At 33.5% G+C, this 17,556-nt stretch overlaps 1 protein-coding gene across 1 annotated transcript; it reads left to right on the top strand.

Annotated features, from left to right (window-relative positions):
- Window positions 1-520: 520 nt before the first annotated feature.
- LOC127831221 (uncharacterized) lies at window positions 521-9,558 on the top strand. Its single transcript, XM_052356208.1, has 10 exons — window positions 521-549; window positions 847-955; window positions 1,187-1,303; window positions 1,655-1,718; window positions 2,361-2,624; window positions 3,778-3,927; window positions 4,322-4,549; window positions 4,710-4,973; window positions 8,369-8,422; window positions 9,467-9,558. Exons 1-10 carry the CDS (start codon window positions 530-532, stop codon window positions 9,556-9,558), a joined length of 1,362 nt encoding a protein of 453 aa, XP_052212168.1. The 5' UTR covers window positions 521-529.
- Window positions 9,559-17,556: the final 7,998 nt, after the last annotated feature.

Raw genomic sequence — 17,556 nt, 5'->3', positions numbered from 1 at the left:
TGTTACAATTAAGTCCTTTACTTTAATATAAATTAGAAATAATAGTTTAATGCATATACAATCACGAGTATCATTTATGTCACAAATCAAATTAAATGAAAATTCACTTTTATGTACCTGGCTATGAATTTTAAATACATCAGTTATGTTTAAAACTGCATCACTATTATCGATGAAGAAATTATTTTCCTGTGTTTAAGAAATGTACAATTGTGATAACGAATATTAACCATCGTCAAGTCATGAATCTGTTCGTCCTGAGTGATGAGCACATGAAAGTTTGTTAGATTGGCATGAACATATGAACCAATCGTCTATGCTCGTTGTTAATTTTTTTATGAACGACTAGATTTTTTTTTCAATTAGATTGATTATTCTTTTGCAAGCATACCACACACATAAACATCATAAATGTACAGGCGATTTACGTGTGTTAATGTGTAGCTTCCTTTCGATAACAATGTCTAAATTCGCTTTTTTACGTAGATATTCATGTATGTACACGTCGGTCAATGTTCAGATAAGGAAAATGGCGGTGTTCAACTTTCGGTAATTACGCTCATACGATTAACATATGTTTACGTTTTACGTTGTATCTAACTTAACTTTTGAGCTTTACTCGAATAGGAATATTATATAATATTATAACTATAATTGAGTTTTTATTAGCGGCAATACGGCATCATTGCGATGCCAACATGATGCTTTAAAACGTTAACATTCTTTAAAAAATGAAACCTATATGAGAACATGTAACCTGCTGTGATGAATGTTGTTTTACTGAATGTTAAATTGATTTGTAACGCATGACATTACGATTATACGATATATCGTCTTCAATTTTAGAAGTCACATACTTGTGATAATATTACTGAGCTGTGTTGTTCTACATAATTGCTTAGCTGACAATCAGTGTGTATGCAGTGTCGTTGACAGGCTTCCGGTTTACGAGCTGGTACGTTAAACATCCTTGGTCATCTATTTTAAAATTATCCAATGAATAAACAAGTTGAAAAAACCCACACATCATTGATCAAGAGTTAACATATTAATCGTCTTTGCATATTTTGATTTGATGGGATATTTGTTTCAAACTATGTTAAATTATAATTTTTCGAATGACTTTTATATTAAAAACCAAAAGCATCATGTACTACTAAACGACATCTGTGGTCTGAAATTAAAGGATTACACTGGATCGTTGGTCATAGGTCACATCCGTTTCAATGAATGCAAGCCAGGAGTCTTTGTTCGATTTCTTCAGATGAAAAACAATTGGATGGCTGTATTGATTGAACAAAAGGTACGTTCACACCTACAGAATAAGGTTTTATGTTGCTCTGATTTTGTTGGACCTCTCACAACCTAAATCGCTAGATTGACATATTAATTAATATGCAACCTTGACCTTTGAGCAAACCGTTCTGCTTTTAATTATACAGAGCATTAATATTTAAAAGAGTTTTTAAATGAGTATTTTCGTTTATTCCTTCTTACTTGAAACATGAAGAGCTATGGGCTTGCAACTATGCCATACCCTTAATATAAGCTTTACTTCTTTTTATGGGATATTTCTGACTCACTGGGACATATCTGTTCAGAGGTAATGCTATTATATATGTTCATACCGTTTATCTACAATTATGTTTAACAGCTAGGATTTGTTCAAACAAATTCCGACACAAATGTCCAATCGTGTTTGGCAGCAACAACCGCTCGTAAGTAAACCATATCAACATGTTTTATAATTTTACAAATTTTTTTTACTCATAGCAGTTCATGTTATACGTGTTATGTTTCAATACACTACAGATTTGTTGAAGCATAACCGTTACAAAAATTACCGTTTTCATGCTAAGCATTCACAACTTCAACAAACATTTCCAATATTTACACCAATGTATTGCAATAACATGTCGCTGTGATTCACCTATGTATTTGTAACATTTATTTTTAGAAAAATATTATTATACTTGGCCTTTATTAAGTTTTTCCGAAACCAGGTTTATTTCGTTCAGTGACCTTCGGGTTGTAACTACTTCTGTTTTTTAATTTATAAAAATCGTACTTTTAGGAATTGCAATAACTTTTAATATGTATTGATTTTCAAAAATGATTCTTTGGTGTTCGCAAAAGAAGTGAACTTCAATTACAATTATAATGATTTCATTTAAAAAAAATAAAAGCAGATATCAATATCAAACACAACAAATAATAATAATTGAAGCATAAAAGGTCAAAAGGACGTTCCAAAAAATGTGTACTCCTATTTTAAGGTAAAGCGATTGGGCATTCAAATATATAACAAAAATATTAAAAAGGTAAACAAACAAGCCTTATATGTTTTGATTTATTTCTAGATGACGGTTATCTCTGCCCAAATAATAGGGTGAAAAGCACATATTCTAGACAAACTGGGCACTGCTATGAATACGTAGATGATCTCAAGGGATCACGGAATTTAGCAGAGGTCTACTGTAACCACATGGGTGGCGATCTACTTTCAATTACGTCTATAGATGAGCAAGAATTTATTTTCCAATTTCTTAAGGACAACCGGTTGGTCAACCAATCGTTTTGGACAGGTCTATTAGCAATGGATAATACCACTCGATGGAGTGATGGTGACGTATATATGTTTTACAAAAATACCTGTCATTATTTAAACATACGTTTTAAATGTAATTTGTATGCCATTCTTAATATTCAATATCATTGTTTAATGTTTTCAAAAGATCCTAAATGCAAGTGACAAAAAAGTTTCATTTGAAATTCACCAATAATCTAAGTCTGATTATTAAGAGAACTATACAGGGTGCATTATAAATGAACGTATATTTAGCTGGTTGTCCATTGGTACTATTCTAGAAGTAAACAGTATCGTACATCTCTGGACGATTGAAGTCAGATATTGGCTTCGGGTCTAAAGTCTGTTTGAATGTAGACATTTCTGTAAAATATTAAAATGTACAATAGCATATTAATGCTTTGAAAGGTTAAGTGTTTTTTTTTCGAAATTTGGGATTTGTTTACCTTCATGTTTATATATATATTCACACAAAGCCCATAATTTCGCGTACATTCGGTATTAAGCAGCATATGCTTATTAGTTTATCGATGGGACGATTACGTGACTGTTACGACATTTTTTAATTATAATCATATTTTTTTATTATTTTGACGAAATATATATTAAAGGGAGCATGCCCGATTTTGTCCAATATATATGAATTTATATAAATATGTTAAAAACTTATTATACATATAATTCAATATAAATTAAAATAAAAGTTAAGAAGAACATGTGTCAAAAAATGCGAAATAAGCCTGATATTTAATTCAGAAATCGAAAATATATGAACAGTCGAATTCGCCAGCATGTATATCATGCATGTACGATGTAAATCTAAATTTAGATTTAGTGCAGATTCGTTCATACGACACAAAGACACAATTTTGTTTCCTAACAAATGCAAGTAAGCGTGTCGGCATCGGCTTTAACCAGCCGGTTAGGTAATTGACTGAAGTAAACAATATTCGATTTCTCGTACCACATACAGATTGTTTATTTATGCTATTTAGTATTCCGAGGCCATATTTATATGTTGACTTAAGATTGCAAGAATTACTTGCATACTCCCTTTAAGTACAATCATTCTCGCTTAAAAACAGCAAAACTAATACGTATACGCATTATGGAATAATGCGTATCTAACTGTAAATGAAATAAACTGCATGCATTATAGAAGATGTTTAAATAAACACATATTTCGCTAGGATCCACCACTGCTTACATACAACCACATCTTTTGAGCCTTGGAAACAACAACGAGCCGAGACAGTGTGGTTCTTTCCAGGCTGTCGGAAGGGATGGCATGTGGAACTATAGTGATTGTTCTTTACCGCAGGCTTTCATCTGTAAATATGGTATGTTTTAGAAAATAAATAAATATGCATTTTGTTGAACCCCAATACATCATTTAAAGCGTTATGGACTTTTCTAAATATTACAATTTAAATACGATAAATGTCTATTAGAAAGCTTGATGTCGTAATATTTAGTTATACAATGCTTTTAAGACTTTTTTCACTCACGGAAAAACACAATTTGCATACAAAAAATGCTGATTTTCAAAAACTTAATCATGAAGTGTATACTACCAAACCACATGGGCTTCGAGCTGACACTGCAAGTTTGATTTACTGTAAAATTCAACAAAGCAACTTTAAAATCATTCAAATACTGGACAGATGAGAAGATAAATGATTTTCAAAATTGTACTTGATATTTGATTACACTTGTGTAAAATTCGGATAACAGCTGAGGTACACAAGACCTCAACAGCCAGCCAGATACAGACTCCTAGTATTACGCCAACTGTACCTCAAATAACTTCAGCAATCCCCACTTCAAAACATTCAACAACTGTTACAACCGAATCAACTACCGCACATACATATACATATATAGCCATAACTTCACTGATGACAACAAATTCGTCCAAAACAACTTCAATTGCAACTACATCTACTAATTTTACAGCAACAGGTAATTAACATTAATGATACATTTCATTAATTAGCTGAACAATCATTAATTAATAGTAGACCATTGTAAAACAATAATATGATAGGATAACATAAATAAACCCTGCGTGGAAATCAACACATAATTATTTAACATAAGTAACCATCAATTTCAATTTCAGAAAATATCAACCTATGTCCGCAAACACAAAGCTTAATGAAGCACACGAGTCTATTGGGTTATTGCTACGAATTGGTGGTCCACAGATCACGAATGTGTGCTTTAGCAGACCTTTATTGCAATATCCACGGAGGTCACCTCGTGTCTGTTGTTTCTTCAATGGAGCAAGAGTATCTATACCAGATTATTGCGTCCAATGGACTGATGAATACAAAGTTTTGGACAGGGCTATCCGTTTCAAGTAATAGCTACAAATGGAGCGACGGTAATATCTGCTACATTTTGAACAATTGTAATACATAATGTTTAAGGTTAGACTTTCATGGTTATCTCCCCAATATCTGCCAACCACAACTGTCATTATCCAGATTTGTAGGATTTTCAGTTTTGAATGTATTCTTATGTAATTAAAACCTAAATTAATATTATAAATTTGGACTGTGTATATATCAGTATCACTCCAAAATGTAATATTTTACAGAAAAAACATACAATTAAAAACAAACAAAAATTAGTAATGTATTGAATCCACCAACATTAAATGGTTTACAACGAAAGCATGCAATTCATGCGGGCTATGCTCTGACCTTATCAAATATGTGCGCAAAGGTCGGGAATCATCTCAACCAATATGTATATCCTATTATAACCATAGGAACATCTGCGAGTTACGTGCCATTCCTTCACCTAAACTCAAGCAGCCCTGGTCAATGTTTCACATTAGAGACAACGCCATCAGATCTACATTTTTGTAAAACAAACTGCTCAACCGAGAAATCATTCATATGTAAATATAGTAGGTATTATTTGATTATTCAAAGTTTAAACAAAGTTCTCTTAATTAATAAACAAGCAATGGCATTTTAAATTATATTTGACTGATGTGTATTGTATTTATTCTAGCGTGATTGTTACCTATAATTGTGAACATTTGTTTAATTACCAAGATTCATTATTGTTGACACACTTCTAGTAAGTTAAGGAACTTGTGTTATAACTTTTTGTTCTGTGACATTATTATGTTTATGCCGCCTATTCACAACAAGTCGTTTTGGGGAGAAATCAAATCCAATAAACTTTATCATAAGAATCATTTGATATTATAGAAACTGAAACGGTATGCACAATTAATTGCTATATATGCAGCAATAATTCAAGCTTACTCTTTCTCTTTACCATCGTCCAGTCAATCTGAGGTCTTAATTTCTTGCACATTTAAGCGATTTCGTTTATATAGAATAATATTTAAAGACTCTTCTCAAGTAAGATTTCACTCATTCTTTAAGTACATTCTACACTTTGCGCATGTACATTTTTACCGACCGACCTATGCATACTGAAATCGATTGAATGCTATAAACGTTCGAATCAAAGTTTGCGTATTGGTTCAAGTTTAAATACATAGCATCATTGTGAAAGCGACGAAACGGCTTGATCATTTACACCGATGGGACTTCAAGCTGAATCTATGTTTCGCTTTCGTGATTAGACATTAAGCATAAAAGTATACGTCCATCATAATTGTATAACAAAATCCATACACATGAATGGTAGAGAAACTGTTGACTGGTTTTACTGTAAACGTACCAACATCCACCTCGAGATAAATTAATTGTTGCGTCGACTACATCTGTAATTGTAACCCGCATATGAATGCCTGTAAACCATAAGCAATCATTATTGTGTACAGTCAACGCATTATCAATCAACGATTTTAAACCATTTCGCCCCGGAAAAAGCATATCTTACTTAATTACCATGGTTAACAAACTCGTCAACACTAATATCCTAAGCAAGTGACGTTACGGCCAACGCGTTACGTAAAAACAAAATGACGTCCACATTCAGTCTCAGTCAACGGTGATCAATACAATTACCCACAACTCAACATAATGTTAACGACACGTAGCACACAGTATGGATAATACAAATATCGATTGAAACTGCAACTCTTCTGTACATAAGACTTATGCCTCTATATGAGCTTTTACAGGACTCATCGCACAGCAAAATTTATAGTTAAAGTCAAAGAAACTTACCTCGACAACTTAAATCCGATGTATATATTTATAAAATAACAACAATGTGCTATTCCGTCCTTTTTATGCCCCCCCGGATTGAATGATCGGGGATAGATTCTATATTGTTTTTGGCCTGTCTGTCATTGTATGTTTGTGTGTGTGTGTCACTGTGTGTGTCATTGTGTCCCAAAACTTTAACCAAAACTTTAACATTGGTCATAACTGTTACAATATTAATGATAGCAACTTGATATTTGGCATGCATATTTTTCATGGAGCTGCACATTTTGAGTGGTCAAAGGTCAAGATCATCCTTTAATGTCAAATGTCAAAAGTCAAAAAACAAATCCAAGGAAAGTAATAAGCTTTAAAAGAGAGACAATTTCTAAACCTGCCAAATGATATATTGAATTTTTTTTTCAAAGCGGCGCCATAGGGAGCATTGTGTTTCTGACAAAAACATCACTTGTTTGTTATTCCATCCGTTATTTTATATTGATGTTAAATCACTACATTTTTAAACGTTTTTATCGAATGTTAACCACTTTCACAAAAAAACATGATTTACGAAATCTAATGACTTGTTGGAGCGATTACACAAAATTGATTCCTAATAATGCATGACAAACAAATAATCCGAAATAAGTTTTGGATTCGTTTGATGCTAAAAAATATTTAACTGTCAAATATAAATCCTCCATGACGGAATTGTAGTCCCTAAAATCAGAGAGCCTAGCTAAGACTGTGTTTCGTCACAGAAATTACGTCACATGAGATACGTCATAAATTGCGTGACCAATTGAATGAAAATTTAAGTTACGGAAAGCTGGGTCAGTAATAAATAGTACAGTTAACGGGGCTTAAGTATTAATGAAGTTAATACCATCGTTGCTTGAGGGCCAGAAATGATAATCGGTCCTCAAGGAACGAGGAAGTAACTCTAAGGAACAGTTATGCTTTTTCACGATTAATACTTATGTTACTATATATAGTAACAAAATTGACTCGACTGCATGTGATTATCGGTCAAAGCAAGATGATTATCAGGTTTGTCCCTGCAGGACCAAATGTTGATAATCGAAAATCGGCCCCGGAGCTAAAGCCCGAGACGTTACGGCCAACGCGTTACGTAAAAACAAAATTGCGTCCACATTCAGTCTCACCCAACGGTGATCAATAGTATACAATTAACCACAACTCAACGAATGAATCGAACATAATGTTAACGACACGAAGCACACAGTTTGGATAATACAAATATCGAATGAAACTGGAACTCTTCTGTACATTAGATATATGCCTCTATTTGAGCTTTAACAGGATTCATCGATCAGCCAATTTTATAATTGAAGAAACACTTACCTCAACAACTTAAATCCGATTTTTATACGGAAAGCTGGTTCTGTAATAAAAAGTACATTTAACGGGGCTTAAGTATTAAAGACGTTAATACCATCGTTGCTTGAGGGCCGGATGAGATAATTAATCGGCCCGCAGAATAAATAACAGTTTTATCGCAACAAATAAAGTCAATTATTGTCATTGTAGAACAGGATATACTTAAGCTGGGTAAACACTAAATATAAACTCTATATTTTTGATTGGTTTCTAACTATTTATTGTTAGTTATTTGCTGTAGATACAACCCATACACAAACAGCAAGTGCAAGTAGTGCTACTGCTGGAAATAAAGGTGAGTGTTTCTTATATTAGTAACAACCGTTAAATTGCCTTAGTGGTACGTAAAATTTAGCCGTGGATATAGGATAATAAGGAAACAGAAAATTCGCATGAAATAAATTCTAGTTTACTTCTTGTAGCACTTTGTTTAAGGCAAGTCACAAGTTATCGATACGCTTTATATCAATACATTTATATGCATATCACGAAAACACATACAAATAATTTAAAAGCTGTGCTTACGATATTTTGAATGCAAGTCGAGCTATACGATAGACTTACCACAACAAGCGATTTATTTCCTCCGACAAAGGAGAACAAAAAAGCGTGTTTACCGCTATATACAACAATGACACGTGATCTATGACAATATTGACACAATGAATTATACGAACGTATTTAAGAACTATCAATCGCACTTAAACATAGTTAAAGAACAAGTGCTAAAAATATTGCATTAATGTTCAGAAGCGCAAGTTTTGACAAAATGCTTTTATGAACTTTAAATGTTTAAGTATATTTAACTTTGCATCTGCCGTCTAATTGACTTAGTTTATTAGCTTTGATGATGATGGTGAATTTGCAATTGCTGCCGACGTTGATAATGAAATTGTTAATTATGATTATTATTAATATTCTTATGATGAATATCACCACTGCAGTATATTTTAAATCATATATATATATATATATATATATATATATATATATATATATATATATATATTGCGTGAAATCGTAAAGAAATGAAACAAACGTGATTTTGATCATTTTGATGATGATGATGATGACGATAATAATGATGTCGGCGACGACGACGATGATGATGTTGATGATGATGATCATGATGATGATGATCATCATGAGGATGATGATTTGATGATATTACTTGTAACAGCTTTCACATAAAGATGTAAATTAGGTTTTGAAAATCGCTGAGTCATTTCAGCTTTACTCTCTCATCTTTCAATTTGAAATATCAAAAGCCTCAATACTGTATATAAAGGTTTTGCTCATTGAAATACTTTAATACACAAAGTTTTATTTTTGGTTCCAGTTTCGACGACAGCCAATCCACATCCAGGTGAAGCTTGGTATAATCACATGCTAAATCCTCACCCTCAGATGGGGGATGGTCTGATTGGATAAGTGTATACATGTACAACGTGAACAATTTATGGGAATTTTAATATTGACTTTAAGCAGTCTTTCTTTGTTTGTTTTTTACCCGTTCAGTATATTAAACAGTTGTGCATACAGTGAAGTCCCCATTTATAAAAAGGGGTCACCATGAGTGACCGAATTATGTTTTCTTTCACATAAAATTGAATGTGTTTTCTGAAATCTCTGCCTTTAACATTTTACTATTCAAACCCTTAAAACAAAACTCTTGAGTTTATTGAAAGATCTCGTTCTCGTTTGATACCTATTGCCCACCATTCTTGAATAATTCAATATGCGTTTCTGGTTAATTACAGTTAAATAAAAATCATAGTAAAACGCATGAAGTAGATCAAGTCTTTGGCAACCAACTATTGTTTCGGTAAAAAGGGCGACGTCTTCAGCGAACAAAACGTTAAATAGTTCAATATCACAGGGTTTCAGCTCAATTCCGCTTACACCATTATTGTTTATGTAAGTAATCCGTTCTTAAATGAATTATGTGAACCATATCGGAGAGACAAATCTTCCCTGCATTACACTATTTTACATTCAAACTTATCCGTTAAGCCGCCGTCGAGGTCGCCACATAAGGTTGTTTTGAAGACTCGGCGATGACTTGTAAATAAACTCTGACACAGTTTGTTTGTTCCTTATATATATAATAAGAGTAAAGGTATCCAACGATGATTTCACAGGTGTATTGAATAAAACAATGCAACAGCATGAAAGATCAAACAATGCACACATATGTCGTTGTGGTTACCAGCAGGAAGCGTCCATCTATGATAAAACACCTTTTATTTGATGAAAATCCACCAAGTTTGTCCAAAACAGCTAAAAGTTTCACAAATATGACCCCAAAATCGAAGTGTGTAATTCCAGACGTCCAGATGTCTGTTATGACGGAAGGCGATTTTCGGTCGATTTTTCACAATAAAACGAGAATTATGCTATAAACTCCACGTACGTTTTTCATTTACTAAGGTTTTCATCGAACTACGTCGTTCTTTTGTCCCTGTTGAACGGTAAAACGTCGGAAATTCAGAAGAAACAACACATTTAGCGTACTTTCACTTTCACGACCACCATTTCGATGCAGAAATCGGTGTCACTGAAAGAAGACGTTTGCATTGGTTGAAAATAAAATTGGTAAACTTGTATTATAATTTACGACTCACTCAACCCATCGACAACAAGATAAAATTTAGCGCGTTCCAACAATTACATGTATACTGTTTGAACTTAAAATATAATATTTGGTGTATTTTTTACTTTTTCTGAGTATTTTTGTTGTGCCGTTACTAAAGAACGGCGATGTTCGAAGGCAATAATTATAGTAATAATATATATTGCGTTAAATTATACAATATATATTAACATCATCACATGTTATAGATCTTATAATCTAATAAACGTAACTTGACATTTTTCGTTTTAACAGTTAATGCAGTAAAAATTCCGCCGTTATGTAATCTTTAAACTTTGTTTGTTTACTCAGTCTCTGATTCAAGGCCACCGGCCCATAACAAAACGAATATAAATAGACTTGAATATAAACATAGATATACATACATTTATAATTGTTATCTGACAGACGGAGAACAAGAAAAAAGCAGTTTTATATATAACTAAACAATCGTTCGAATGAAAACAAAGTCGTGTACAAAGTTGACATACAACGATAAATGTACTATTAATTGATCAAAAGTATTACTTATCTTCATTATATTAATACTATCTTCTCATTATATTATTTATCAGCTTACAAACAGCTAGACTTTCATAATTTCTTCCAGAGTTTAGTTAATTGTAAAATCTATTAACTGTAAAATGATTGGGTTGTATATTTGGCAGATAGAATGAGAGTATATCTGAGTGCTTTTTACAATCAAATAAAACATGATGCTCATCCTCAACAACATCAATATTGTGATTAAAACAGTACATAACCGCTCAGCTCTTGGTATTCCTGTATAAGTGTCTTCCTGTTTCAATTGCAAATGTGTGACAAGAACATCGAAATGTGGTATATCTATTTCGAGGAGAAAAAGGTAAGTCCATTAATAAATATTTTTAGTCTCTAATAAAGATTTTAAATGTTTATAGTGATCACATCTAGGTGAAGAATCAATATGATTTATCAAGTCTTGTTTAAGGCAATCTGATACTAAGCCTAAAACTATGTATAAAACTATCAATATCTCCGATGTCTTGAGAAAGCCAAACAAGTCAAAAACCGTACTTACAAAGGATTATACTTTTACTTCTGATGCCCATGTATGCCTACCTACTGATTCAAGATCATATAACATAATATAGGTTTATTTAGGATACCTATTTGAACTCATTTGGAGTATTCTGCACCAGTATTTAATAAAACGACTCACATAATCGACCTTAATAGGTAATCTGCCACATTCACATAAGACCATATCTGTGTTTGTCGAGCGTGAAACACCCAGAAACTATTTACAATAGTGCGTTTGAACACGTTCAATTATAGGCGAAAATGAAAAACTCCATATCTCTGAGCCATAGAGTAGAATATAGTTTAACCATGGAATCAAACAATGTTAAACACTCATTAAAATGAAAATAACCATATTGTTTTTGATAATTTCTAGTACAGACTATAGACTTTGTTGCTTGACATGCAAGGTTTCTTTGCGATCGTGACCATGACAATTTAGGAGTAAAAAATAAACCCATATATTTGTAAAATGAGGCTATGTTTATAGGACTTGTTCCATATTTCCACTGTTCTATGCATTAAACTGGTCCAACATTTCTGAAGACAACAATTTCAGTTTTGTCCATATTCAGAGCCATCCGAGAATTTTCACAAAATGTCTTTATCACATTAATCTATCGTTGTAAATTTATAACTGTATCGGCAGGATTAGCAACGTCATCTGCGTACATAAGAGTCAATATTTTAGGGATGTCTTTAGTTACAAATATGCCGTTTTTACATGTGTTCCTGAGAAATGTATTAAAGTCTCTATAACGCTCAAAATCAAAGGAAATTTCGTAAAGTGTTTCGTAAAATAAAGTAAACACCTAAACAATCAGTGTTCCTTATAGCAATAGCCACAATTTCAACGCTAGATGTGGTATGATTACATAGATTTTTGTTCATACAAAATGCTCGTTTTTTATTTATTTGTGACACAATCAATTCCATTTTAATTTCCCGCGAATATACCTATTCATACGACACACGAACACCATGTTAGTGTTGATGTGTCGTATGAATATATGTCGTTGCGGCAAATTAAAATGGAAAAACAACGAGCATTTTGTATCTACAAACATCTATTTTACCAGACCACATCTGGCTTTAAAATTTCGGCAATACCATAAGAAACACTGTTTTTAAATTGGTAAAGTTTATTTTACGAAATATTGTACGAAAGTTTCGTTGAGCTTGAGTAGTAATGTTACTTTAAGGTCATCAATAAAGAAAATGAACAGCAATGGACTGCTTATATCACCTTGACGGGTACCTTTAAGACATGGAAAGCTCGCTGTTATACCACCATTAGTTTTCACAGCTGCCCTAATATTAGAGTACATAAATCTCAAAGCATTGAGAAATTTGCCAATAAATACCATATTAATTAGACATGCGAAGAGTTTATTGTGAAGTAAAATATCAAAAGTCTTAGAAAAATCAACATATAATACATACATTCGACCCCGCTTTAAAAATTTTTTTTGAATAATACCATTCAGGGTGAATAAATTATCTATCGTTGAATAACCCTTACGAAAACCCACCTGGAATTCGTCTATCTTATCGTTTGCTTCCACCAACGTGTACCGCCTAGCATTGAATACAGAGGAATAAACCGTACATACTATATTTATAAGGGATATACCGCGGTAATTGTTGGGGTCGGAGCGAGATCCTGACTTATGGAGAGGGCATCTGACACTATCTGCCCAGTCATCAGGGAAAATGCCCGTATTGAAAATATGATTAAACATTTTAGTCATAATTGGGACAGTAATCAGGTACTGGAGATTTACCTACTTTAAGCTTATTAATAGCATGAAGTACTTCAGCTTCCGTTATATCGCGGTCAAGTATTGGATCACTAGGTGCAGCGAACAGATCATTAATATCGACAGTATCGTCTGAAGTTACAGGGGCTTCAAATAAATTTGAGAAATGGACATGCCATTGCTCTTCGGAAATAGGGCATATGGAACTCGCGTTGGTTGGGGATCTTGAATTACGTAAAATATTCCAAAATTCTTGTGGATTATTTCTCGAACTCACTAATTTATCTCTATTACGTCGTTGATAAGAGTTTACGACTAAGTGCATATGCTTTAAATTCACGTTTTGATTGTTTATATAATGATAGATCTAAATTGTCGTTGCTGATCCTAAACTGCCTTAATAAACGTTGTTTAGTACATTTCAGAGTGCCACAGAGTCCGCCCCACCACGGCGGTTGTGACTGGATATACAGAAAAGAACGATTTACGAGCATTCCGCATTTAGAGGCGCTAGATATATAAATATTTGTAAGCATATTAACAGCACTATTTATAAAATGTGTGTTCATTTGCAGAATAATGCTGTCATATATCAAATTCAATATTAATGAGACTAAATCAACAAATCTGAGTGCTTTTCTGTCATCCCACCTATACTATTTATGACTTTGATCTTGTATGCATATATGTTCTATTTCATCGTATGTCAAATTATAACTCTCAGAGAGGGGTAACGACAATTCACAATTAATTAAAACATGATCAGACTCATCCCTATCAAAAGGCTACGTGTTTTAACAAAGCTAAAAAGAACAGAGGAGATAATAGTTTGGTCGACAACGGAAGCGCCATTGCCGGCTTTACATGTATAATTCCCTTCAAGATCACTAAGCAGTCTATCTTTTACAATATGGGCATCAAGCAGACAGCAGAGATCAGTTAAACTTGTACCATAATTATTGTGTTTTGTATCCTTGTTATTCCTATGCATTAAAAACTCATCCCCATTATATGAGACATTACCACAAATATGTCGAAGATTATCATCAGGGACTAAATCTAAGTAATCTTTAGTTCTGACGTTAAAATCACCTGCTATAAATAAAAGACAATCGGGATAATCAAACTTTACAATATTCAAATGGTTTTCTAATAGTTCAATCCCGTTTAAATCACTGTCATTATAAATACTGGAGCCTTCAAGGGAAATGTATACAAATACAAGTATTATGTTATATAGGTCCTTCAAAAATGACTTATCAATATGAAGTGTAACGAAATTGCATACATTTTCATACAAACGAGTAATTATTAAAATATCAGTAAATTTCCTCTTTACAAAAACACGATTGCCACCTCTATTTCTAAACGACAGGCCCGTAGCCAGAGTTTTGAAAAGGGGGATGCGCATTTTCCCATCAACGATTGTTATTGAGCAACGAAATTGCGAAGCGGTAGGTGGGAGAGGGGTTGTTCCCTTTCTGGGGGTTTGGAGGTCCTCCCTCTTGAAAATTTAAAAAAAGAAAAGTAAAAGCCTGCATTTTGGTGGCTTTTTATCTGAATTCAGAGACTGAAGTAATATAGCATTTTTTATGAAAGTTCACATTCATTGACTATACTCAGTGACTTGTCGACATGAATATAATATTACATACATGTATTCCCCACTGCCGTTTTTCAATAACCACATTTTTCATCAGTCACGGAATACATTATTTTATACCCGAAGCTAGTATGCGCGCACACACTTTGTTTACATATGCAACAACACATTGATACAATATAAAATCAACAATAAGAACGGTATACAATATCATTATTTATTGGAATCTTGATAACAATGGTGTATTTTACCATTCCAAAATTCCACCATTCCTAAATCAAGCAAATTTAAAGGGAAAAAAATACTTTTTTTCAAAACAACTGTTTGTCTGCTACTATGGTTAGTACCCGAGGCCTAGCATTGCTCTAAACGTGCTTATAGTGTTTTGTACAACAAACACTGATTAACAAAACTGGGTCTTCTCTTATCTGCATCAATACTAAACAGAAATAAAAATGTTATAACTGGTTATTTGTATTTTTAAAAATTATTTTTAACAAATTGATTATCAATTTTAGGATACAACAATTAAGGCTTCATAAAGACGCTTTAACCACAAACTACTGGTCCTATCGTCTCAAAGCCCTTATAAATTTATAACAGGACGTTGAAGAAATAATATGGACTTATTTGCCCACATGTTCATAATCCGTCACAGTTAATGAACATTTAACGTTAACGTCCACCTGATCATATATGTTATAACGTTTAAAATTTATTATAACAACTGTTTCAGAGTATGGCATATTTTCTAGTGTCAAGTTTGACATAATTAAAACATTGTGGGCAGTTATGTATGTGGAGCAGAACAAATGCCATAAGGTATTGGTAAACTACAAGAAAACTACTTTGATTTGTAGAAATGATTCGTTTTCTTGCCATACAACAACAAAAAGTTATCCTGTCTTGAGCATAGCTGATATTTTTTGTCTAAAAACCCTTATTGTGATCCGAAAATGGTTGTACGGAAATATAACGAAAAGACAATGCAGTCTGTCGAAAATGCTGTGTTCAGTCGTTAATTGTTATAAATCGTGGTATAATGCAATTTATTAACCAGTGACTCATTAGTCTTCGGCAATAGTCGACGGGTGTCTTTTGATTTCCGTCATTTTCGGAAGCTGGCATAACATTCCGTTAATAATAATCTAAAATGTTCTCTCTTTCCTGTCGGTATAGTATTGAATTCAACATTATTGTAACGTTTAAAAACGAAGACTCACTGGATTCCGGAGAAAGATAAATAATCGTTTTTGCGTCGAATAAAGTTGGGTGCATCTTATAGTTTAAATAAAAAAAATTCTCGTCAGAAAACATTGGGTGCGAACGCACCCAACGCACCTCCCCCCCCCTGGCTCCGGGTATGAACGAAGACCCAGTTTTAATTCTTACTTCGTCAAAGCAGCAATATTGCTGCATAAAGTCATTAAATTCACCAATATTATCACTCCAGGTCTCACTTAGATGTACTATATCAAACTGTGAGAGAAACGTTAACAGTTCATGGTTATCAGTATGTTTCTTCAGCCCTGCTATATTCCAGCTTAAAAAGTCAAGGTTTAATGTTGCCTGCAAAGGTACACCTGTATTGGCACTGTAGCTCCTCGTGAAAATCGTGCCAAGATTCAACAGGCTTCGGCCGCTATTATATTCCGGGGCGCTGTGGTCGGAATCCTCGTGTTCACGCTCCTCGCCTAGGTGAACATGTTGCTCGGATTGGCTGCGCTGACTGTTTGGGGATGACGTAGTTTGCTGTTGGCTAAAGTCGTCATGTGTTCGACTACGTATTGACCGTGTGTAGTATATATGAATGAAATTAATGTCAGTCGTGTTTTTATCAAAGCAATACACATTACCATCGATAATAAGTTTATCATATCGCACAACGGCGTTTTCGGACTCGGGGCGAAAAATCTTCGTATACCTTGGTATTTAAGCGATTGCTCAATTTCTTACGTGCAACGCTAAGAACGTTATCCCTGTCTCTGGTCCACCCAAAGCGAACGATAATCGTAGGTTTAGTGTCGGTCCCACCCCGGGAAGTGCGCTGTGTACTTTCAATACCTAATTTATCAACATCTGTAAGGGGTAGTGTATTGGATAAGAACTGACGAACCGTGACTTCAGTAGTGGACATTGACTCGTTTCGGTTGCCTGCACACCCATCAATAAATAAGTTTTTACGTCGTTCTTGATTTTCGAGCTTTTTAACTGACAACTCAAGTTAATTTAATTTATCCATTAATACTAAGTTGTCAGCACGTTATCGATCATTCTCAGACTTTAACTCACTGCATACTGACGAAACATCATCAGTTTTTAAGCTAAATGAAGATAGATTAGAGTTATTGTCCGCAATACCTTTATTGAAG

Source organism: Dreissena polymorpha, chromosome 5, assembly GCF_020536995.1.
Source record: "Dreissena polymorpha isolate Duluth1 chromosome 5, UMN_Dpol_1.0, whole genome shotgun sequence".
In the NCBI taxonomy this organism is placed as follows: domain Eukaryota; kingdom Metazoa; phylum Mollusca; class Bivalvia; order Myida; family Dreissenidae; genus Dreissena; species Dreissena polymorpha.
The sequence above is the reverse complement of the archived record's forward strand: the minus strand, read 5'-3'. Positions and strand labels throughout refer to the sequence as shown.